The sequence below is a fragment of the Takifugu flavidus genome, chromosome 5 (assembly GCF_003711565.1).
Source record: "Takifugu flavidus isolate HTHZ2018 chromosome 5, ASM371156v2, whole genome shotgun sequence".
NCBI lineage: Eukaryota > Metazoa > Chordata > Actinopteri > Tetraodontiformes > Tetraodontidae > Takifugu > Takifugu flavidus.
In genome coordinates this window covers 16924048-16947286 of record NC_079524.1, presented here as the reverse complement: position 1 = coordinate 16947286, position 23239 = coordinate 16924048, and the positions used below count along the sequence as shown (strand labels likewise).

General features: G+C 55.3%; 2 protein-coding genes across 3 annotated transcripts in view; both read left to right on the top strand.

Annotated features, from left to right (window-relative positions):
- LOC130525304 (tetratricopeptide repeat protein 28-like) overlaps positions 1-12593 on the top strand; it is a 76042-nt gene extending 63449 nt beyond the window's left edge. Inside the window, 17 exon segments of the mRNA XM_057031920.1 lie at positions 750-858; positions 2470-2599; positions 2680-2898; positions 3618-3789; positions 4907-5047; positions 6682-6826; positions 6900-7079; positions 7212-7750; positions 7856-8103; positions 8192-8316; positions 8396-8522; positions 8525-8626; positions 8706-8782; positions 9313-9336; positions 9839-9968; positions 10066-10173; positions 10323-12593. Coding sequence (XP_056887900.1) covers positions 750-858; positions 2470-2599; positions 2680-2898; positions 3618-3789; positions 4907-5047; positions 6682-6826; positions 6900-7079; positions 7212-7750; positions 7856-8103; positions 8192-8316; positions 8396-8522; positions 8525-8626; positions 8706-8782; positions 9313-9336; positions 9839-9968; positions 10066-10173; positions 10323-11923 — 4177 coding nt within the window. The 3' untranslated portion in view covers positions 11924-12593.
- Positions 12594-12862: 269 nt separating this feature from the next.
- Positions 12863-21675, top strand: LOC130525299 (phosphatidylinositol transfer protein beta isoform-like). 2 transcript variants are annotated; one of them, XM_057031910.1, is made up of 11 exons: positions 12863-13163; positions 14280-14310; positions 14561-14706; positions 14887-14978; positions 15121-15128; positions 15225-15299; positions 15382-15465; positions 16644-16721; positions 18521-18631; positions 18714-18836; positions 20240-20637. In XM_057031910.1, exons 1-11 carry the CDS (start codon positions 13144-13146, stop codon positions 20321-20323), a joined length of 852 nt encoding a protein of 283 aa, XP_056887890.1. In that variant the 5' UTR covers positions 12863-13143; the 3' UTR covers positions 20324-20637. The 2 variants fall into 2 exon arrangements, with proteins under 2 accessions (XP_056887890.1, XP_056887891.1); XM_057031911.1 differs by lacking the exon at positions 20240-20637 and adding an exon at positions 20644-21675 and having other exon boundaries at positions 12871-13163.
- The last annotated feature ends 1564 nt before the right edge of the window (positions 21676-23239 follow it).

Below are 23239 nucleotides of genomic sequence, written 5' to 3'. Positions count from 1 at the left end.
TCCTGGTCCCAGCTCTGGTGCCTAATGAGGCCTAAGCAGTGCGGCGTCTCCCGGAGCGCCGCCACCGGAGTCGAGATGAAACAGGTAGCGGGAGCAGAGGGGGGGGGCAGAGAAGGGAAAGGCGGAAAGAAAGAGGAGCACGGCAGTCCTGCACGGGAGGAGGGCAGGCAGACGGAGGGGAGGGGGGGGGGAGATAAGGCGAGAGGGGAGGATATGGCAGGCTTCAAAGGCTGCCAACGAGCACGTACGCGGAGGCTCCGCCCCTGTGGCGTGCTGAGCACAGCGGCTTATCGGGGCCAACGACTGTTTCAGGGATGCTGAATATACAGCTGGTGTGGACCAGAGTGCAAAAGGGCCCACGCAGCGTGAGCGTGAGCGTGCACGGACACACGCCGGGGAACGTAACTAAGTAACTAGTGGATAGAACTCCACGTCATGTCCCGATGACACCTGAACGCCTCCTCCGGTGATGTAGGATGTTTAAAGTGCAGGTGTGTTTGTTCTGCTCGCCAGGTGTCTGCAGTGACCACCATTAGTGCCCCCCCCCCTTCAGCAGAGGTGTACGTGTGTTCTAGTCCCAGTGTGAGCTCCGTCTTACAACTCGGGCCAAGTATCCGAACCTGTTCGCTGTCAGAACATCAGTACCACGCTAGCTTACATCTGTTACGCTGAAAGGTACCTAAGAGGCTCCCTGCGCTGAATAATTTTGACTCTCCTCTCTCTTCCCCACCTCCTCCCCCCTCTGACAGGCTGCGGCTCGCCGAGCAGCTGGCTCGGCGAGAGGACGAGGCGAAGATCCGCCATCGTCTGGGGCTTTCTCTGTGGGCCAGTGGGAATCTGGAGGAGGCCCAACATCAGGTAAAATAGCGCTGTAGCGGTGCTGCTAATGTGCTGCTAATGTGCTCCACGCTGTCATCCAGGCAGCAAACGACGTAAATGTGTGTGTGTGTGGTCTCGGTGGTCCTTGGACTAAATACACGTTGTTCCGGGCTTTGCCCACCTGGCAGCACGGACCCAACGCCGCCCCCGCCACAGCCTGTCGGCACGCCTCGGCTCGCGCTTCCCCGCAGACGGGAGCCGACAGCAGCAGCTGCCACGTGTCTGTCGGGACGTTTTCCATCTACCTTCAATATCTAAAACAGTGCTCACACACACCCACGCAGACGTCAGTGCGACCCAGATAGAGCTGCGTCCCCCCCACCGTCCTGCATCATCCGTTGCCAGAGTAACTTTGGCTGCTCGCAGTTAGCCGTGACAACAGTCGGGAAGTGCGATTTAAGCTAGGCGGTGTTGCCGTGGAATTCCCAGTCCGTTCCAGCTAAAATAGGGTTCTAATGCCGGGAGGTTTCCACTGGGCGAGTGTGAGCGGTGCATGTTTGGAATCTTAAACTGGGCGTTTCAGTTTCCCAGCGTTGGACGGAAGGACGCTGGTCCTCAGAGGGTAGACGGAACCTTATTCATGAGGTGTCCTTGGTAAACACCCGGACTCACTTCAAACCTCATTTATATGAAAATAGGCAAAACACGGGCATGGAGGAAACGTGCGTGTCCTCGTCTTTACGTTTGGAAGCAGCCGTAGTGTAACAGGATCCTCCGACCCAGGATCCTCATGAGCTGCTTCAGAAACACGTGTTGCAGGACCTGGATCAGAACGTCACACGTCTGAGCTCCCTTTCCCCCTACCTGTGGTATCTTCCGTGTCATCAGACGACGCTTCCCCCAGTGAGGCTAATAATGATAAATAATAAGATATAAAAGCATGTCGTATCAGCCTCTCCGGCGCCGTGGTGACGTTCAGATAAAAGCTGTGTTGGTGTCAGCGCTGCTTAAATCACGAGAGGGTTTTCCAGCTCGATAACAGCAAAGAGGAAATTGGTTGATTCTACCTGCATCGCAGCCCGAGGGAGTCGCTGCGGATGCGGCGCATTTGGAATCCGGCCCCTTTTATCTTGGCGAGGAAGTGCGTCGGGGTATAAGAACGCGTGGAAGCTAGCGTTGCTGCAGCGGTACCGCCACGCGACTGCTGCCTAGCTTAGCATCATGACCTTGCAAACGCTGCAGCATATACTTGCACGTTGGAGCACAGCGGCCACGCGGCGTCCTCCCCGGCACCAGCGCCTGGTCTGGTTAAACAGGGTGAGCCGAGGGCGTGGGCCCGGGACTCCTGGAGAGAGCTTCCATGGCGGCTTCAGTCATCCCACAGCAGGAATCAATAAATGCTGCTGTGATTCAGCGCCCCAAATGGCTCCGCTGGATGGACGCTGTGTCGTCTTTCATTGTAATGTCACTAAAAAGGGAAGTCCAGTATGGTTCTGCTGTAGTTTCTGGCCGCCCTCCCTCCCTAAAGGAGCTTTACTGGTGTTGCTGGCTGATGTTGTGGACCATCTACTGAGATGCTGCTGAGCTGCTGCCATCTAGTGGCCGTTATCATTGAGGCCTGACTAAAATCTGCGTTTGTTTCTCCTGCAGCTGTACCGAGCGTCCGCTCTCTTTGAGACCATCCGCCACGAAGCGCAGCACAGCACAGACTACAAGCTCTCCCTGTTCGACCTGCAAACCTCCTGCTACCAAGCGCTCCAGCGGGTCCTGGTCAGCCTCGGTAGGCCCGCCGCACCTCCTGGTCCTCGCAGTTTTCTGGTGACAGACAAGGACGCTCCTCATGACCTCTGCTCACCACAGGACATCACGACGAGGCGCTGGCTGTGGCAGAGCGGGGGCGGACACGGGCCTTCGCGGACCTGCTGGTGGAGAGGCAGACGGGCCAGCAGGACTCGGACCCCTACGCCCCAGTGACGGTGGAGCATATTCTAGAGAGCGTCAACAGCCAGAGGGCTCTGGTGCTCTACTTCTCCATGGCTGCTGGATATCTGTACAGCTGGCTGCTGGCTCCTGGCGCAGGTACGCTCCGCTTTCTTTACACCTTGGAACTGCGGCCAGAGTTTTCCCATTCCCAAACAGGAAGCGTCCGAGACAGAGCTCACTGTTGGGCTCCATTAGCCTCATTAGCTTAGTGGTAATCGTGGAAGCAGATGCGGCTAAGTTGACATGAAACAAAGCTTTTTTTTGTATCTTGGTTCTGTCGGCGTTGGGGTTCGGAACGGCGGCCGCTGAACACCGGAGCAGCCAAACACTTGTTGTTGCTCTAAAGTTTAACGGGAAGCCCGGAAAAGAGCGACAGGACTGATGGAATTATTAATAACGACCGTGATCCCCCCCCCCATGGGCGATATTGATCCAGATGCAGAGAGACATCAGTCATATTCCCAGAGACACACACACACACGTTCACACACACACACACACACACACGTGCACGCACACGTGCGCGCTGCGCTCCACCCCTCCACTGATGTTGCCAACTGATGGAGGGCAGCAGCAGATGGCTCAGGCAGCCCGCGCCCGTCTCCTATTGAAGGGATGTGTTTTATTCATCTGACGGGGCGGCCGCGGCCCCGCCCCCTCACTCAACCCCCCCGACGTTCCCGCGCGCGGCGGCCAAGCGAGTCCCCGCATGAGGAGAAGCGGCGCGACCGGCGGCTCGTTTTCAGTCCTCCCTCCCGACGTCTCCTTTAGCAACGACGCGGAGTTGTTGACGCCGTCTCTCCGTCCACCCACAGGCATCCTGAAGTTCCATGAGGTGTACCTGGGCGAGGGCGTGGCGGACAGCGGCTCAGAGTTCCAGGATGGCGGCGGGGGCGGCGGCGGCGGCGGGCCCATGAGCAGCTCCTCGCTAGAGCAGCACATCTTCAGCGCTCGGGAAGCTCTGGGAGTCGATTCCTATTACAGCAGGTGAGATGTTCCCAGCTGGCACCGGTTCATTTGGAAATAAATAATGTAATAACTGGTAATAACAGTTCGCCGGTAACGTAATAACCGTGGCTGGTGGTGACGTCACCGGCGAGGTTCCTTTTTGGCTTCGCTGCCTTGAAAATGCAGTTTTTAAACGATTGGCTGATCCTTTTGCTCCTGATTATTGTTGAGTGGAGCTGCTAATCATCCCAAAATTTGAGGGGATCTGATTATTGTATTCACACACACACACACACACACACACACACACACGACACAAGAAAAATGAGAGGATTCTCCACCGGCGCCGACACAGTGAAGGGGGACGCGTTTGAATAAGACTTTCTTTTCTCCTCTGGCTATAAATCCTGACGGTGTTGACAGGCTGCCATCCACGAGGGGGGTGGGGGTGGGGGTGGGGGGGCGGAACAGATGTGTGCATTAAGGAGTTTGCTGTGAGGTGACATGTGCCAGGAAATAAAAAAACACCCTTCAGACACGGCAGATTACTCCTGCTGCGCGTTACGGCCATTGTAAATATTTATTCTTCTATGTTTGCCGCGGCGGTGCAGCGGTTAGCCATGTCGCCTCGCGGCAAAAGCCCCCCCCCCCACCCCACGTCCGTGTGGAATTTGCATATTGTCTGGGTGGGCGGAGTCCAAAGACCTGCCTTTAATAGAGGTGAATCAGCTACTGTAAAACAGACCTGATGGGGGGGAGTGGGCCGTGGGAGAGTCCCGGGAAGAGCATAACAAACCTCTGCTGTGGTGCCTCATGAGCAGGGCGCCTCAGGAGGGCGAATCTGCTGCGGCAGCTTCTGCTGGAGTGGGAGACGCTGACACAAGCGTTACGTAGATCAGATACGTCAGATGAGAGGTCCAGGCCCAGTAGCTGGGAAGGGGGGGGGGGGGTGCTGGTGGGCTCCCTGCAGACTGGATCAGTAACACAGGCACTGGAATGAAAGGATTTAAGTCGGGGTGTTGGACCAAGCCTGGGAAATGAGGCCAAGTGTGTGTGTGTGTGTAGTGTTTCTGACAGCATAGGGATGTGCGCCTGATTCATCTGCAGAGGAACAATGTGCCTTTAAATTCTGTCTGTCCGCCTGTCTGTCTGCCAGGGGGGGGTCGAGCAGCGAGACCGAGAGCGAGGCGGGGGATCTGCTGGACCAGCAATTCGAAGAGCTCAACAACAAGCTCAACTCGGTCACCGATCCAACTGGCTTCCTGCGCATGGTGTCCCGAAACAACCTCTTCAACAGGTAGCACCCCCCCCCCCACACACACACTCACACTCAGAACTACCTGGGTCGGAGGTTCTGCTGCTGCTGGTGCTGGTGTGGGAAAGAAGTCTTCCTTCCATTGTTTCACCAGCACGCGGATCCTCTTTATTCAGCAGACGGAGGAGAGCTAAAGCCCCTATCAACTGCTGCCTCTGCGCACGTGTGTGTGTGCGTGTGTGTGTGTGTTTGTGTTAGCCGTGTAGCAGTGTGTATTTAAGGTGTCGCCCCTGTTTGTGTTTACTTTATGGATTTTTCTTTGTGGACACTTGTGCCAGCAGCTCCGTCCGTCTCTTTATGTGTGTACACTGATCGCTATAGTAACATATACGGAGAGGGTGTGTGTGTGTGTGTGTGTGTGTGTGTGTGTGTGTGTGTGTGTGCAGGGGTCATATTCCTTGTCTTCGTCCACACTTGAGCTGCTCTTTGATGAGATGGTAATTCCATCTTTAATTGAGTCTGGGTGCTCGTTAAGCCCCTTTAATGGGCTGCCAGTAATAATCCTCCCATTCTTTCAGGCTTCCACATCACAAAGCCGCTCAATCTTAACCCGTCGGGCGAGCTTCACCCGCGAGATCGTGCCGCTGATGGTGTAAGGTTAAGGAGCCAATCGTTCATTTCATTGTTGGAGTCAATGAGAATCAGCTTCGCTGTGCACGTGTGCGCGCGCCGGCGCGAGCGGCGTCGGGGCGGACGAGCCCTTTACAGAGCAGCGCGCGGCGATGGGACGTCTCCATCATCCATTCCCCCGTTTTTACACCCACATCTGCGCTTCATTATCAAGCTTGGCAGGATTAGAGGAGGAAGGTGGCGATATTAAAGCCTCATCATGTCTAATCCCCGCTGGAATCATCGACTACAGTAGGACTAATGTGCTCGTATCCACGGCGATTCCGACACAAAACGGAATATTTATTTAAAAGCATTCCAGCAACAGCCTCGGGCTCTGCTCCCCACTTGACTCGTACCCTCTTTGAGCTCGTACCTCCTTGTCAGGCCAACAAACAATTGTTTGCCCTCCCGTGGAGGCTCCTGCCAAGGCCCTGGGGGGGGGGGACTGATGCAGGGAGGATATCCAGGGGCCCGGGGCTGCCGTGATGAATGTCTGTTTGCCGAGGAGCTGGAGGAAACTCAGGGAGCAGATGGAATTTCGTGACACGCGTGGCCATAAAGCTCAGCCTCCTGTGTGCAGATACCTCCACAGGCGTCTTCACCCCAAGGCCGTCGTTAGCAGCTCTCAGCGCGTCGTCTGTCACTGCCAACACGGGCCAACACACACGCGGCGCGCCCCTCGTAATGGGCCCGGCTCGCCTTATGTCAACTGGAAGCTCGGAGCTTTAATTAGAGTTCAAGTAGTTGTCAAAGATAGGAGGAGCATTAATGATTAAAGCCTGTTGGTTCAGCTTCGGATTCCTCCCAAATGCGAGGGTCCGAAGCTCAACACCGCCATCTAGCGAGGAGTCGGTGCATCGGTCGAGTGAACGTTGCGTCTCAGCCCCATTTTTTCTTTAGTTTGCTCGGACTCATTCATGGGGATGAACCCACTGAACACTGACTGTGCAGGTGTGAATGCTTAGAAACAAACCTATGATGATGTGTGTAATCCAAACCTGCAGGAGCTGCCAGAGTATGACCAGTCTCTTCAGCAACACCATGTCACCTGCCAAAGAGGGGAACTCTTCCCTGCCTCGCCGCTCCAGCAACCTCGCCAAGCCTCCCCTCCGCGCGCTCTATGATTTGCTGATCGCACCCATGGAGGGGGTGAGTACTACCTTTCAGCGCGATGCTCTGACCCTCGTTGGCATGTTTGGGTTACATCCCTCCTGTCTGACAGGGCCTGATGCACTCCAACGGGCCCGTGGGCAGACACAGGCAGCTGGTGATGGTGCTGGAGGGGGAGCTGTACCTCATCCCCTTCGCCTTGCTGAAAGGAAGCTCTTCCAACGAGTACCTGTATGAGCGCTTCAGCCTCATTGCGGTGCCCTCCATCCAGGGCCTTGGATCAAACGCGAAGGTCTTTGCCCCTTTTTAATGACCAAAAAAAAGTCTGTGGAACATCTAAGCTAGTTTGTGTTAGAGTTATCATCATTGAACCCGACTGTAGTTGCATGGAACTGTGATGTAACCGCTGCTGTGATGCTCTCAGGCTCACTCGCGGCGCCCCGGACCTGCTTCCTGTGGCGGCGTCTCCATGGCGGCGGTGGTGGGGAACCCCAGGCTGCCCTCCCCCGTGATGGACCGCTGGCTGTGGGGGCCCATGTGCTCCGCGGAGGAGGAGGCCCAGATGGTGGCCGAACTGCTGGGCTGCCAGCCCCTCACCGGCCCGGCCGCCACCAAGGAAAGGGTAATGAGCGCGCTCACGCAGGCCGAGTGCGCCCACTTTGCCACGCACATTTCCTGGAAATTGGCGGCTCTGGTGCTCACCCCGAACCCCGAGGGCGTGCCCGGCGGCGCGAGCGCTAGCATGGGGACGTTGGGGAGGGGCGCGGGCGGGAAGCGAGGCGGCAGCGGCCGGGGCCGGAAAGGCTCCGCCGGGAGCGGCTTCACCATCCCGGAGGCTCTGCTGATGCAGGATGACGGCAGTGACGTGGAGAGCATCTGCGACAGCCCCCCCCTCCAAGAGTTCCTGCTCACGGCTGCCGACATACTGGACCTGAGGCTGCCGCTCAAGCTGGTGGTACTGGGGTGAGTTGGCGAGTCGTCTCCCGGACCCATCGCACCCATTTCTCCCTCTGCGCTTCATGCTAACCCCCCGACGGCTGCGCTACATCACGGTTGTCATGGCTGCAGGTCGTACCAGGAGTCCAGCAGCAAAGTGACCGCCGACGGTGTGGTGGGGTTGACCCGAGCCTTCCTCGCTGCCGGCGCCCAGTGCGCGCTGGTGTCCTTGTGGCCGGTGCCCGTCGCAGCCTCCAAAGTCTTCGTCCACGCCTTCTACACCGCCCTGCTCAACGGCACCAAGGCCAGCGCGGCTCTGGCGGACGCCATGAAGACGGTCCAGAGCAGCAAGCAGTACTCGCACCCTTCCAACTGGGCAGGTCAGAACGGCCGCCCGTCCTATTGCGTAACAGCGCCAGATAAATGGGTCCAACTCCCACTGACCTTTTGGGCGTTCTCCTTCTCCAGGGTACATGCTGATCGGTAACGACGTGAAGCTCAACAGTCCCTCGTCCCTCATCGGCCAGGCCTTGGCAGAAATCCTTCAGTATCCGGACCGAGCGCGCGACGCCCTGCGAGTTTTACTCCACCTGGTGAGGCGCGAGGCACCGGCGAGCGGGTCGACGAGGCCCCGACGGTCCCGCTGAGCTCTGCTGCTGCTGCTGTGTGCAGGTGGAGAAGTCTCTGCAGAGGATCCAGAACGGCCAACGCAATTCCATGTACACGTCGCAGCAAAGCGTGGAGAACAAGGTGGGTGGCGTCCCCGGGTGGCAGGCCCTGCTGACGGCCGTGGGCTTCCGCTGGACTCGGTGGGCCCGGGCATCCCCGCCGCCGTCTTCTTTCCCACTGCGGACCTGGGAGACAGGCTGCAGCAGTGCAGCACCACCCTGCAGTCACTACTGGGTGAGTGAAACGGGGGCTACCGTGAGAATGTCCCTGGTGCGTGAATAACCAACCAGTCCCGTTTGGTCCCGCCGCTCAGGTCTGCCGCCGCCGGCTCTCCAAGCGCTCTGCAAGCTCATCACCGCTTCAGAAGCAGGCGAGCAGCTGATCAACCGGGTAGGTTTGCAATTTAAGGAGAGAGGAATGAACCATTATAGCTAATTAAGATCTCAGTGGACGCCTCTGTGCTCCCGGGCTCAGAACATCAGAATGCTCTCAAGCTATGCTATTTCCTTCTTGCGTAGCGTCAAGGCTGATTACGAACTCGTGCGCTGGCAGCTCAACCTGCAGCTTATCGGGCCTTTAAAATGCTGCTGCTAACGAGCAGCCCTCCGGAGCTTTGAGCCCGATCTGAGTCTTGTACGAGCTTGCGACGGATCAGAATTCGTCTTATGCCGCGGAGCTTATCCCTGTTTATGGGGACCACGTGGCTGCCACATGCTCCCTGTAAGAGGCTAGAAATGCTGAGTGACAGCTGTGTTTTCATTTAAAGCTAAAATGATGTCACTCCGCCTAAAACGCAGCTAATTTATGGTTGTCCTCCTCCTCTGAGTTAATCGGAACCCTGTTATTCTGTCCGACTGGTCCGAGTGCATGTAATAAAAAGCCTTTTCTCTTTCCCCCTTGCGCAAACGTGCACTCTGAAGGCTGTTAAAAATATGGTGGCCATGGTAAGTGCGCCTTCACCCCCCTGCTTCTGTCCCCAAACCATCTTCTCTTCCCGTACAACCTGCATGGAAATTGAAGTGTTGTCTAATTAGTGCATGTTTAGCTGTAATAACCCGGGTGCTCGCTGTATGCTAGAGCTAGCGCATGATTTCAGCATTAGCAACCCTGGTTCATGAGAGGTTAGCTGGAGTTCTCACGCTCCTGAAAAGTAAAGGAGATGACGCAGGCCTCTATATCCTCCGCCGTTACGCCACCTTGACAAAGGTGTCTCTGTTCCAACCCAAGTAATCCCATAACAAAATGGCCAAGTGTGCTCGCAGGCACGGGCAAAGCTCGGCTCAGCTTAACTACGAAGGTTCTGTCGCCAAATCCGCCCACGCGGGTTACGCAATAAGACGCGGTTGACGTTTCCCTGTGGTGGATGTGGTGGCGAGGCTTCGTTTGTTTTGCAGGGCGCGTCCATTAATCGCATCCCTTAATGGTTGCTGCCGTTTTCATCCGCAGCTCCACCAGGTTCTAGTGCAGCTGCAGACAGGAGAGAAGGAGCAGGACTTCTCTCTGCTGCCCATCCAGGTGTCCATCAGCGTGCAGCTGTGGAGACTGCCGGGATGCCACGAGTTCCTGGCTGCTCTGGGTGAGAACCGCGCATGCTAGCGGACGCAGCCTCGCGCAGTTTCTGACCTTCCGGGCGTGTGGATGTGTCTCAACCGTGCCTGTCATCCTCCATGCAGGATTTGACCTGTGTGAGGTCGGCCAAGAGGAAGTGGTGCTGAAAACGGGCAAGCTAGCCAACCGCCGCACCCTGCACTTTGCTCTCCAGTCTCTGCTGGCACTGTTTGGTAACTGAGCTTCCTTCTCCCCCTACAATATTTATGTCGTCCCACTCTCTAACGATTCAGAGCTCCGTGACCCATATAGAGCAGGTTTCTTGGTCGGTGGGGTGAGCTGGGTGGCTCTACGTTAACGTCTATAAATGTCTTTTTTCCAGACTCTACGGAGCTTCCCAAGCGTCTCAGCTTGGACAGCTCGTCTTCCCTTGAGTCCCTTGCTTCGGCCCAGTCTGTGTCCAACCCCCTGCCCATGGGATACTCCAGCCTCCCCTTCTCTCCTCCTTGCCTGGACAATCAGGCCTCTGATGCCATCTCCGTTTACAGCCTCAGCTCCGTGGCCTCCACCATGAGCTTCGTCTCCAAGTCGGACTGCGACTTCCTCGGTCACCGGCAACGCAGCGGGGCTGCGGCCCACTACGCTGTCCACAAACACTCCCACGTCCCCCGCAGTCGCTCCTCCCCTCACGGGGCGGCCGCGGCGGCGGCGGGGACCCGGGGGGACGATGAGGAATATGAAGGCTTTTCCATCATCAGCAGCGAGCCGCTGGGAAGCCACTGTGACTCTCTGCCTCTACCACCGGGCCACGGCCAACGCCACCGCACAGGCCGCGGGATGGTAGGCGGGTCCAGCGCCGGATCAGGAAGAGGCTATTCTGTATCCGTGTCATCCAGGGGCAGCGTTAGCACCCCGACGTCCCCCGTCAAAGCGTCCCTGGCGCCCAGTCCGAACTCGTCGTTCCAGAACGCGGGCAAGGCGAGCGGCGCCGACGCGGGGGAGTCGGACCAGTCTAGCACAGAGACGGACAGCACGGTCAAGTCTCAGGAGGAAAAAAACGTTCCCCTGGATCCCCAAGAGCTCGCTCAGAAGATCCTGGAAGAGACTCAGAGCCATTTGCGCGCAGTGGGGAGTCTTCAGCGGGCCGGTCCGGAGGGTGGGCCCGCCGGAGGGGCCTCAGCCCGGAGCAGCGCCTTCCGTTCCTCAGAAACCAGCGCATTCAGCCGTCCCAACAGCAGTTCCAGCGGCCGAGCTCAGTCTTCCCCAAGGCCTAAACCTCCCTCCCGTTCTTCCTCCCTGCAGAAGGTGAGCTCTGGATACAACAGCCCCGCAGCCTCCGAGTCTTCCCAAAAGGAAGGCGGCCATTCTTCTCCCTCTCTGGACAGCCACGCACAGTTCAAATTAAAGTACCCCAGCTCCCCATACAGTGGCCACATTTCTCGCTCCCCATCTAACGTGTCTCCCAGTTCTGGTCACCAGTCACCAGCCGGCAGCGCCCCTTCCCCCGCGCTGTCCTACTCCTCCACTGGTTCCACCTGTTCTACGTCAGCCGACGCCCCAGACCTCGACAGGCTAAGAAGAGGAGTGATCGATGAGAAGGTCCAAGCCATCCACAACCTGAAGACCTTCTGGTCGAACGCTGCGGCTCAGCAACATCAGCACCAAGGTCCCGTCAGGGCTAAACACGGCGCCCCCGGACCGCTCGCCTCGGCCAGTAGAGACGTCCTCAGCCTTCTGAACCTTTCCCCGCGCCATTGCTCCCCTAGCGAGACCCAGGACAGCCTGGAGCTGCGGGAGCTGGGGAAGCAGACGCTCGATAGCGCTAGCAAGAACTCCCCCAACGGACACCACCGCTCAAAGGTGGCCCCATCACCGACTATTTCCACAAGCAGCAGCCCCGGGGCTCGCTCTATGTGTCTACCTGCTGGCAACGGATACAAGTTCCTGTCACCTGGAAGGTTTTTCCCATCCTCCAAATGCTGAGGCCGCCCTCCACTTCGAGGGGTCGTTTTTTTGAGGGCGCGGCCGGCAGAGCAGGGCACTTTCTGAGGACCACTCGTGTTTTCCCCCCTTGGATTGATGGCTGAGAACGATCCTGCACAGGTGCATGAAGGGTTGAAGTGTGTGTCGTCTTTGTGCCCATAACACTGTACATGGCAATGAGAGCTCCTCAACGACCTGATACTGTGTTTGTGTGTCAGTGTGTGCGTCGGGTAGATGTAAACGTGGGCCTGGATACGACCCAAGCGACCGAGCTCCTTCCTTTTGGTTTGTTTTCCAATTTAATTGTTATTATTATTGTTTGTTGTTGTGATTAATGTAATGATAATAATAATTATTATGTTTTGTAAATTAATTCACGTGTTTCACAATCACTATTAAGCGTTTTTATATTAAAAGAAAAAGAACAAACCTGCGCCATGTAATGCTGGTTGGAGTGGGGGAAAAGATTGACTATTTTTTATTGAAATCAAACGGCACTTTGCCTGATTTCTTTGTGAATTGTCTGCTCTGAAGCATGGGTCCTCTTGCTATTCAGTGTTAAGTACAATGTATGACTTTTTAGCCCATGATTTTTTGAGATTAAACAAGTTTCATGACAGCCATTGGTCATTTATCAGTAAACTGTTTCAATAAAAAAACGTCACGATTGCGTTGCTGTGTTCTTTTCTACCCAACACGTGTGGATTTAAACACCATACAACTCCGAGAGGCAGATTTTAATCTTAATCTTTAATCTTGTGCTGACTGTGAAGGTGGCTAATCTACCTTATTTTAAATTTAAAAGATACCCTTTTTTAAATGTCTTTTTTTGTGTGTGTAAGACACTTTCTGAGCATCAGGTTGCACTTAAGCTCCACTTTACTAGTCAAACCTGTTCAACCAAACATCGTGTTGCTGTACCGTTGTTGGCTAATTCCTGTGCTAAACTTTACTTTTGCTGGTCGTCAAAAGCTCCTTTTTTGTCCTTTTATTTTGAGTTTGCGCCAAATTCGAGCGACTTAAATCGACGCGTGTTTAAGATTAAACCCGTGTGATTCCCAGGGGGCCCGGGCCACCAGCCGCCCCCCGGGGGCCACCCCAGACCCCGCGCGGGATACTGTGGACACGCCCCTGAGGAGGTTAACTGCTCGCGCAGCAGGGGAAGCGCGCGCCGCGCAGAAGCTCGAGCCGTCAGCGGGGAGCAGGAAAGAAGAGCCGACATGAGCCTGATTAAGGAGTAGTAAGTGTCCGCGGGGGCACCGGGGGATGGGGGGGCCGGGGCCGCGGCGAGGCTGTCCGGGATCCAGCGCTGGGGATAGGCGGCATCCTGCCCGTCGCTCGGTGGGAGACACGAGGGGAGACGAGCTCCTGCCCGGCCTACGAGCTCTGACAGCTGCTGCCCCTCTGTCCGTCGGCCTTTAGTGACCACTTCCAGCTCAGGGAGGCGGCTTTTGTCACCCGTGTGGCGGTTTTGGTGGTGCCGCTTGTCCCGGAAAGCTTTTCTACCGGAGCTCACATGAGCGGCTTTAGCTTCCCCTCTGTGCTAATGCTAACAGCCTCACCGCGGCGTCGCTAGTGTCGCTAGTGTCGCCCAACTGCTCCTCCAGGCACCAATTCGGCCGCTTTTCTCCGGTAACTTTCTCCGCCTGTCCGAGGGAGGACCTGGGCTCGGGGACGCACTCGTCCTGGGGGACCCCGGTGCTCGAACCTTTGCTGTCGGGCCCCTGGGGGAGAAGATTAGTTCCCTGCCCCGCAACAAGAACTAAATAAGTAGCTTTTACTGAAAGAAACAACAAGACTAAAACCATTACTTTCGCTTTCCCTGAAATAATGCACTGTGCAAATTAAAATAATTCAATTTTGCACCCTGCGGCGATGCTAGTAAAAATCTTATGACGAGCTAATTAATAAAGGAAAAGAAAAATACTTTGTAACGTTGCACAGGTTCTCAGATCAAAGTAAAAACTGTCCAAAACCAAGTTGAGGTACAGAAAAGGCTGTAGGATGGGATGGCTCCGGGGCCCTCTGACCCAGACAGATATGATGGGATGGAATTTAAAGTGCCCCCTCGTTTATGTCTCTTCCTCTGTGGGCATCACAAACGTAGAAGAAGAACTAGCCCCGTTGGCGGACTTCGCCCCCCAGTGGCCACTCGCGGTACTGCACACTAAGCGGTGTTGACGGGACACCCCCGCCACAAACCCGGTCAATTACGATTTATTGTGCTCTGTATTTCTAACTCATGGGCTTTTTTAACATGTAAAATGTTTCCAAAGCAAACGCTGCCTGTTTAAAATGTGTTTATGTGCCCCCCCACTGTGTAAATGATTAATTGGAGTTTTCTGTCCTTTTGCAGTCGTGTGATTTTACCCTGCAGCGTCGAGGAGGTAAGGTTTATCTCTGTGACGTAAAGTCTAGGAACAGACAGTTTATTGTCTCTTTGATACCTCACCTCCTCCTCACCACTCAAGTGTAGTGGTACTTGTTTGGTTTGCACACCTAAATCAGATTAAACGATCAATTGATTTGATGCGGTAGAGTAATATTTGAATAATACAACCCTCTCAATGTATGTGTGTATCGTGGCCCATTCAAACTCCCAAACAGCTGATGACAGAGCCTGTTTTTGCGTGACAGTATCAAGTGGGACAGCTGTTCTCGGTGGCCGAAGCGAGTAAGAATGAGACTGGAGGTGGGGACGGAATTCAGGTACTGAAGAATGAGCCTTATGAGAAAGATGGTGAGAAAGGCCAGTTTACACACAAAGTCTACCACATAAAAAGGTACGTTGTTGTCCTTCCCAATCCCACGTTTTCCTCTCCTGTTGTAATAGCAGCCCGCCGCCAGGCGGTGGCAGCATTTCCCCACCTCTACATGTGTTTGCATGCTAGCATCTACTGCTACCATTCTAGCATCTCCCCTCTTGGCTCATGTGCTTAGATCATTTTCCCTTGTACTTCCAGTAAAGTTCCCGCATTTTTAAGAGTCCTAGCACCTGAAAATGCCTTTATATTCCATGAAAAAGCATGGAATGCCTACCCCTACTGCAAAACTGGTGAGTTGCCCTCCTCATATCCCCCATGTTTGCTTTACCAAAGGTCCTTTTGTGGCTTAGTATGTCAATTTATATGACCTTTTTATGTATGTACTTGTTTGTTTGTTTGTTTTTTCCCACAACATGCCAAACTGTAAACCAGTTGTGACGGTATGTAGCTTCGTTTTATTCTAATAATCCTCTTCTCACGCTGTGCCACGGCGACTTCCTGTTCTTTTACACTCGTACTTTGGTTCAACTTTCTAGAATGAGTTCATGGAAGATGATTTCTTTATTAACATTGAGACGTGGCACAAACCGGACCTTGGAACACAAGAAAATGTAGGTTTTGACGACCAGTTGTCATCCGTGGTTTGAAATTAAATTTAGATTTTAAATTCTCCTTTTGACGGCGTTCCTTTAGGTGCATAAACTAGACAGTGCCACGTGGAAGAAGGTGGTCGTGGTGCCCATCGACATCGCAGACAGGAGTCAAGTATCTGCTGCTGTGAGTAGAGGCTCCTCGCACACCTGAATAAATAGAAAGCACGATCAAATGCACAACTACGGGCCATATTTTGGCGTCCGTTTGCAGGCACAAACCAGCCTTTTAAAGCACGATGTTATTTTAACAGGAGTCTGTTCAGGCTTGTTTTCATTTAGGAGAGATTGTGGCGCCCCCGTGTGGGCAGGTCTGGTTGCTACAACTAATCCAAAGAAAGGGCGTTTTTGTCGTTTCTTTCAAGATGTTTGGGTGATTTAGAGTCTTTTAAAAAACACTTTTATGCATTAGATTTTGGTCTCACCGATGCAGCAGGTTAAAAAAACCTGGAAACTGCTGTTCGTGCTGACTCGGTTATCCAATCAATACAGCGTTTGAGATCTATGAAGTTGTTTTAAAAGGTTGCACGTTATTGCTGTTATTTGGCATAAGTTGCCTCATTTTGCTTCCACACTCTCCAGTTCACATGTGCTCGGTGGAGAAGCGTGTGTGTGTGTGTGGTGTGTGTGTGTGTGTGTGTGCTGTGTCTGAGGAGCCCATCAGCCCGCGGCCTCAGGCACGGCTGCAGGCTGTGGGACGCCCACTCAGCACAGATGAGTTTGTTAGTGTCATTAAGGTTTGTGGTCTTTCGTAGGTTGGACCTGGACGGACACACGGACACTTTTACCTTAACGGGGGGAGGGGGGGTCTGTTGGGGGGGGTCTGTTGTATCTGCCGCTGAGGATCCACTCCCAGGCCTCGTTAGTGCTGTGCAGTGGATTATAGGGTTAAAACAGCTAATTCATATTGTGTGTGTGTGTGTGTGTGTGTGTGTGTCCTGTTGGCCGACATGCCCTGGAAACCCACGTTTGGCTCCAGGCACGTCCCGAGTTATTCAGGATGGCCGGGGCCCGTGAGCGCCTCCTGATGTGAAGCCATTTTAGTGGCGATTAGGATTCTGGGATGGAATCAACCTGTGGCGGTTGTGGTGTGTTTAGCATATGGAGCGAGTGTGTTCCGATACTGCACGGAGGAGGAGGAGAGCGGACCGGAGCTCCCCGATGGTGCCGCTCCTGTACGCCGGAGACCTCTGTCGAGGCCTTGTAACCGTTGGTTACGAGCTGGTGGCTCCGCTTGTTGAATCGCGCGTGTATGTGTGTGTGTGTGTGTGTGTGAGCTCATCGGATCTGTTGTCTCTCTTGTAGGACTACAAACCGGAGGAAGACCCGGCCTACTTCAAGTCTGTGAAGACCGGCAGAGGACCACTTGGGCCCTCCTGGACGGTAACATCACCCCCCCCCCCCCCACCCCCCATCTCGTCACCCACACCAGGGTCCAGGTCACGGGGTGGAAACTTGCTCCGTATATCGTGCAGCTCACGAGAACCGTTACTGCGGCGCCACGGTCGGTACCGGGTCGTTGTTTTTAGGGAATAAAAGCGCTTTTAGGTCTTTGTGGGCGGGTAAACACGGGTTCCACCGGTTGTCCTTGTTCTCCCTCCTGCCCTGACCTCTGACCTCTGACCTGGTCATCCCTGAGGATGCTTGCAGGCCCAGTAACACAGCCTCCAGCCTGGCGTTCAGGCCCGCTAATGCTAACGCAGCCTCCAGCCTGGCGTTCAGCCCGCTAATGCTAACGCAGCCTCCAGCCTGGCGTTCAGGCCCGCTAATGCTAACGCAGCCTCCAGCCTGGCGTTCAGGCCCACTAATGCTAACGCAGCCTCCAGCCTGGCGTTCAGGCCCGCTAATGCTAACGCAGCCTCCAGCCTGGCGTTCAGGCCCGCTAATGCTAACGCAGCCTCCAGCCTGGCGTTCAGGCCCGCTAATGCTAACGCAGCCTCCAGCCTGGCGTTCAGGCCCGCTAACGCAGCCTCCAGCCTGGCGTTCAGGCCCGCTAATGCTAACGTAGCCTCCAGCCTGGCGTTCAGGCCCGCTAATGCTAACGCAGCCTCCAGCCTGGCGTTCAGGCCCGCTAATGCTAACGCAGCCTCCAGCCTGGCGTTCAGGCCCGCTAACGCAGCCTCCAGCCTGGCGTTCAGGCCCGCTAATGCTAACGCAGCCTCCAGCCTGGCGTTCAGGCCCGCTAACACAGCCTCCAGCCTGGCGTTCAGGCCCGTCTCGGCGAGGAGCAGCCAGGAGTTCATCTCTGCCGTGGAGCCCTCCAAGTTCGGCATGAGAAACTTTCCTCGGCAGGCAGCAAAGGCAGGAAAAACAGCTTTAAAAAGTGGGAATGAAGAGCGGCAACTTTCTCTCCTGTCTTCTTAATTAGATCATTTCCCGTCTGCTGCGGACACGGAAAAAGGTGAAGACGGTAAAAAGCAGTTATTTGACAACAGAGGCCCAATTTCTGCCGGCGCCTCTGAGCAATGAGGCTCTTGTCTATCTACGTGCACACATGCTTGCACGTCGGCAGCCTTTGTGTTGGGGAAAACTCGGGCTCCTTTGAGCGGGGAGGGAGAGGAAATGTCACCGCGCGGGGTTTGATGTGGGATCCGTTTCATGTGAAGTTCTCTTTTAGCGACGACAACTTTTCTAAACCCACCGCAAATTTAGAAACGCTCCTCGTCCCCCCCCCCCGCCCCCCCCGCCCCGTGATCCAGGCATCAAACGGCGCCGGGATGAGAGCGATTGAGGCGGGCTCCGTGGCATTTTCTCTTGGAACTCGCAGTCGGAATGAAGTGATTAATTAAACAGGTGTTCTCGGAGGGGAGATTGTGTGTGTGTGTGTGTGTGTGTGTGTGGGGGGGGGGGGGTTAATAATGGAAGCGGCTCCGCACCCCGACACCCTTATCGCTCGGCAGAGACCGTTTTATCCGCCTTCGGTGGCCACAAAGGCACGCCTGTCGGGAAACGGTGTCACTGTCGGGGCGGAGGAAGAAATAGTCCCTTCATCTGGAGTTTATCCACTTTGCCCCCCCCCCCTCCTTTTTCCTGCGAGAAGCAGATGGATGCAGCAAGTGTGGAAGATTAGACTCCCTTTATCGGCGCCCCTCACCCGACGCATCCATGTTTGTAACCTTAACCGCCGTCGGGATGAGCGAGTCGGCCGCTGACGGACCGCCCTTCTCCCGCTCTCCCAACAGAAGGAGCTGCTGAGTAAGTCGGACTGCCCCCGAATGTGCGCCTACAAACTGGTCACGGTCAAGTTCAAGTGGTGGGGCCTGCAGACCAAAGTGGAGAACCTGATCCACGAGGTGAGCCCGATCCCGACCTCATCGGCGTTCCCGATCCGGCCCCGGGGATCCTGCCCGCTAAACTCCTCCCTGTCCTCCGCAGCAAGAGAGGAGGATCTTCACCAACTTCCACCGGCAGCTCTTCTGCACCATCGACAGGTGGGTGGAGCTGACCATGGACGACATCAGGAAGATGGAGGCGGAGACCCAGAAGGAACTGGAGCTGGTGAGTAGCTCCGTGACTCCGCCCACGTGCTTTACTGACTTCCTGTCTGGAGAGGAACCTCCAAGAGGTTTCAACCTTCCTCCTTTGAGTTCCCAAATGTTCACGCAGACGTGTTTAGTGGAACCGCTCCTCGTTTTTGAGGCGTAGCCGCTGAACGAGAGCGTTCTGTGGCTGGCGTGGTTCCGATCCTGTGTTAGCTTCTGGACGCACACATCTGGATAAGGTTTCCTCCGAATCGCGCCTTCCTCCCAACCTGCATTCTTTTCAACAAGTGGCCGCTCGCTCGTGGAAATAGTCTGAACATCAGTCTGGAGCTCTTTGGCCCTACAAGGAGAGAAACGGAGGAATCCAGGTCCGACTGTCTCAAACATTCCTGGCCCTCTCCCAACATAGCAGCATTTTGTGCTAAAGCGCCACATCCCCCTCCACATCTCGCCCAATCCGACATGTGTTTCCCATCTTCCTCTGGGCTAAACGTGTAGCGAGGAGGGGGGCGGTCCTGGCCCGGCCGGAGGGCGGCGGGGGCGGCCGTGCCCAACCTTTACTTGCAGCTTAGTTCCTGGTCTGAATAGCTCAGTTCCTGGTCTGAACAGCTCAGTTCCTGGTCTGAACAGCTCAGTTCCTGCTCGGAACAGCTCAGTTCCTGGTCTGAACAGCTCAGTTCCTGCTCGGAACAGCTCAGTTCCTGGTCTGAACAGCTCACTTCCTGGTCTGAATAGCTCACTTCCTGGTCTGAACAGCTCACTTCCTGGTCTGAATAGCTCACTTCCTGGTCTGAACAGCTCACTTCCTGGTCTGAATAGCTCACTTCCTGGTCTGAACAGCTCACTTCCTGGTCTGAACAGCTCAGTTCCTGCTCAGAACAGCTCAGTTCCTGCTCAGAACAGCTCAGTTCCTGCTCAGAACAGCTCAGTTCCTGGTCTGAACAGCTCAGTTCCGGCTCAGAACAGCTCAGTTCCTGCTCAGAACAGCTCAGTTCCTGGTCTGAACAGCTCACTTCCTGGTCCGAACAGCTCACTTCCTGGTCTGAACAGCTCAGTTCCCGGTCTGAACAGCTCACTTCCCGGTCTGAACAGCTCAGTTCCTGGTCTGAACAGCTCACTTCCCGCTCCGAACAGCTCACTTCCCGCTCCGAACAGCTCAGTTCCCGCTCCGAACAGCTCAGTTCCCGCTCCGAACAGCTCAGTTCCTGGTCCGGTCGCTCCCTCCCCAGCAGCTGGATGCAGACTGGGAAGGTTTGAGGCAACTGAAAAGGGCAGGGAATGATGAGGATGGCTTCAAGATGGTGCCTTTCCCTCATTAACATACAAATGGAATTCTGAGGTTGAGAAGTCTGTTCTGTGATTGAAGAGAAGTGTGTGTGTGTGTGTGTGTGTGTGTGTGTGTGTGTGTGTGGGGAAAAGGATGAAGGAGCGCCGTGTGGATTCCAGCCACTGTTGATTCCAGCTCTCCCATTAAGCTGTTGGACTATCAGATTCTCCCACTAATTGACTTCCCGGAGCCACCGTCCTCCGGGTGGGCGGACGTGGGAGCGGGGCCGTTATCTACCTGCTCCGGAGTCCAAAACATCGGTCCGTTTAACGGTTCCGGAGATGTGACGAAGCGCTCGTGTGTGCTCGGGGATCCCGAGCTCTGGATAGAGGAGCTGTGGTTGGTGTTGCGTTCAAGATCTCAGGGCGGAGCTCCGATTGGTTCGGTCCTCCAGAGGAGTGGGTCCAGGCCCGGGTCACAGTCCGAACCGTCCCAAGCAGACGTCGCCGTTGCCTAGCAGCTGTTCACCGTCCCCTTTCCTTTGCTTCCCTCACAGCTGCGCCTCCAGGGTAAAGTGCGAGGAACCAGCGCGGCGGATTCCTGAGGCGGAGCGGCGGAGACCAGGACCAGAAGAGGAGCTGCCTCTTCCTCCTTCAGTACCGGCTGCTGTCGGGCCAAAACCTCCACGTTTCCGGACACATCTTCTCCCAAACATTCCTCCGAAGAGCCCGGCCCGTTTCATCTGCACACCCTCAAACGCGTGTTCCTTCCTGCCTCGGCTCTTCCCGCTAACCATGACTCAGCGCTGGCTCCGCCCTCTAATCCGAACCCTGCGTCTCCTCACCCCGACAGTCGGGCCCACACGGGTGTTCACGTACAGACGCGTGCACGTCCCCCATACACTGAGAGTGTGACGTCTTCTCACACACACACACACACACACACACGCAGGTGTGAATGCTTCTCCAAAGCTCCGCCTCCGGCCTTCAGCCATCCTCTAAAAAGGTCTGACCCCGCCCCCTCCTCAGCCTGTCGCTCGTCCTAGCTGTGTTTACAGAACTCGGGGAGCTTCACGTGCGCCCAGGCCTGGCCCGGCCCGGCCCGGCATCAGAGTATTATGTCCGGTTCTTCACATCTGTGCACATCTGTTTTCATGGTGGCTTCTACTGAACCAGAGGACCGGCGTTCTTTTTTGTTCCCTTTTTAATGATTCCTTGCAAGACATTCATGTAAAAAAAGGTCCGAACATTTCCATTCCGTAAACTCTGAGACGATGATGTAATCGGATTTGAGCGGCGAGAGTCGTGACGCAATATTTTCTAACCGTTTTCTCAGGTGAACGAGGCAACAAGGGTGCGTCGGGTGGCGAGCTCGAGGTTCTGCATCTACCCCTGCAGCGGGGTTCGAACCCGACGCCCCGGATGCCTTTATTGCTTTCCTTTAAATATCGGTGATCAGCTTTTGAAATTCCGGGGGTGTGTTTCTGAATGTACGACATTCTGTGCCTTTTCTCTCCTCTAGATCTCCTTGTGTGCCATCAGGTCTCCACGTATTGTGATTATCAAATAAACTTTGGTCTGAAACTCCACCCAGCCCTCGTGCTCCTGAGTCGTTATTGATTAAATAATTAACGAGCCTTATTTCATCATCCTAAACCCCAAATAACCCTTCGATCAGGAGCCGCTGACGCTGCCTTGCTAACGCTGTTCAAAGCGTTCCGAATGTCCGAATGCTCCTCGGACACGAACGTCTGACCCCCGCTTGGACCGGACCGGGCGACCCGCGGGTCAGAAAGGTCGCGCGGCAACAGCGGAATGCGCGCTAAAGAGCAGGAAGAGCTGTCGGCCTGCTGGCGGAGATATCCGCTGCCTTTATTGTTCGCGCAGGAACGCTCGTGTGCCTGGAAACCGGTCGTATCTGCCCCAGAACAAGCAAACAACGCCGCTTCTAAAAGCGGAGACGGGCAGACGTCGCCCACTCGCCTCCTGTTAACTGGCAGCTCGCAGGGTTTCATAGGAAGCCTGCGTCCGTCCGTCTGTCCGTCCGTCCTGGACACCGCGGAGGGATGTGTCATCTGCCGTTTACGTCACCTACGACGATGCGTACGTGCACCGATTCATTTCCTGTCAAAAGACAACATTCGACGTGTTTTTGGCAGCTGGGCGCTGGCCCCCCCCCTGCGTGTTTACGTGCAGACTGTGACCTCCCCCCCCCCCCGGGGTCACCTCTGCTCCGCCTGGCGGTTTCTCCGACAGGAAAGTTATTTTTTTGCCGCGCGCAGGCTGGCAGTGATGTCACTGGGCCTTCCTCATCCTCCGGGCCCGGGTCAAGTTTAGCCCCAGAGATTCTCCGGAGTTTTCCTGTTGTTCTTGCTGCGATGGAAAAGGGGCGGGGCCAGCAGGGAGGGAGCCGTCATCAGGGGCGCTCCATCAAATCTGCCCCCCTCCCGATCCAGGGGAACCTTCAGTCCAGCCCCTCAACTGAAGGATGCTGACCCGCAACTAGGGAAGTCTATCAGAGGAAGAATTAAGGCTAAATTAGCAGCCGCTTCTCTTAAATATTGAGACAAATGGAGTTCTAGATCACTCCGCCGCTCCGTCACGCTGCAGAACGGGTGTCAGAATTATAGTTCCAAGAGTCAGGAGGAATATGGCGGGTTGGGGGGGGGCAGTGGGGTCAGAGGTCAGTGCACAGATATAGAGTGAGTGACATGGAGAGGGGGAGGAGCCTAGAGATGAATGGTTAGCAAACTTCTGGAAGGACCAGATGTTTGGCCGGAGCCAACAGATTCAACGGAGACTTGCAGGACTTTCCTCCGCCCCATCACACGCGTCCTCCGGGCTGCTGCCGTCGCCCGTCCACACTGCCAGAATTCCACACGTGCACGTTTAGTCCTGCCCGCGCCGCGTCCTGACTTGTCTGTCAATGTGCACATATTGCCTAAAATATCTGAGGAGGACAGAGAGTCAAGGGTAAAAATGACATTCAAAACAGAATTTGGTTTGGTGTTACTCCAAAAAAATAAATAAAACAATACTTTAATTTGTGTTTCCTGTTCAAAAATAAAGAAATAAATGCTAAACTCCAGATCACTCCATGTGAAAACAATCTGATTCTTCTGCGTTACCGTGGACGCGCGCCCTGCCCTCTCT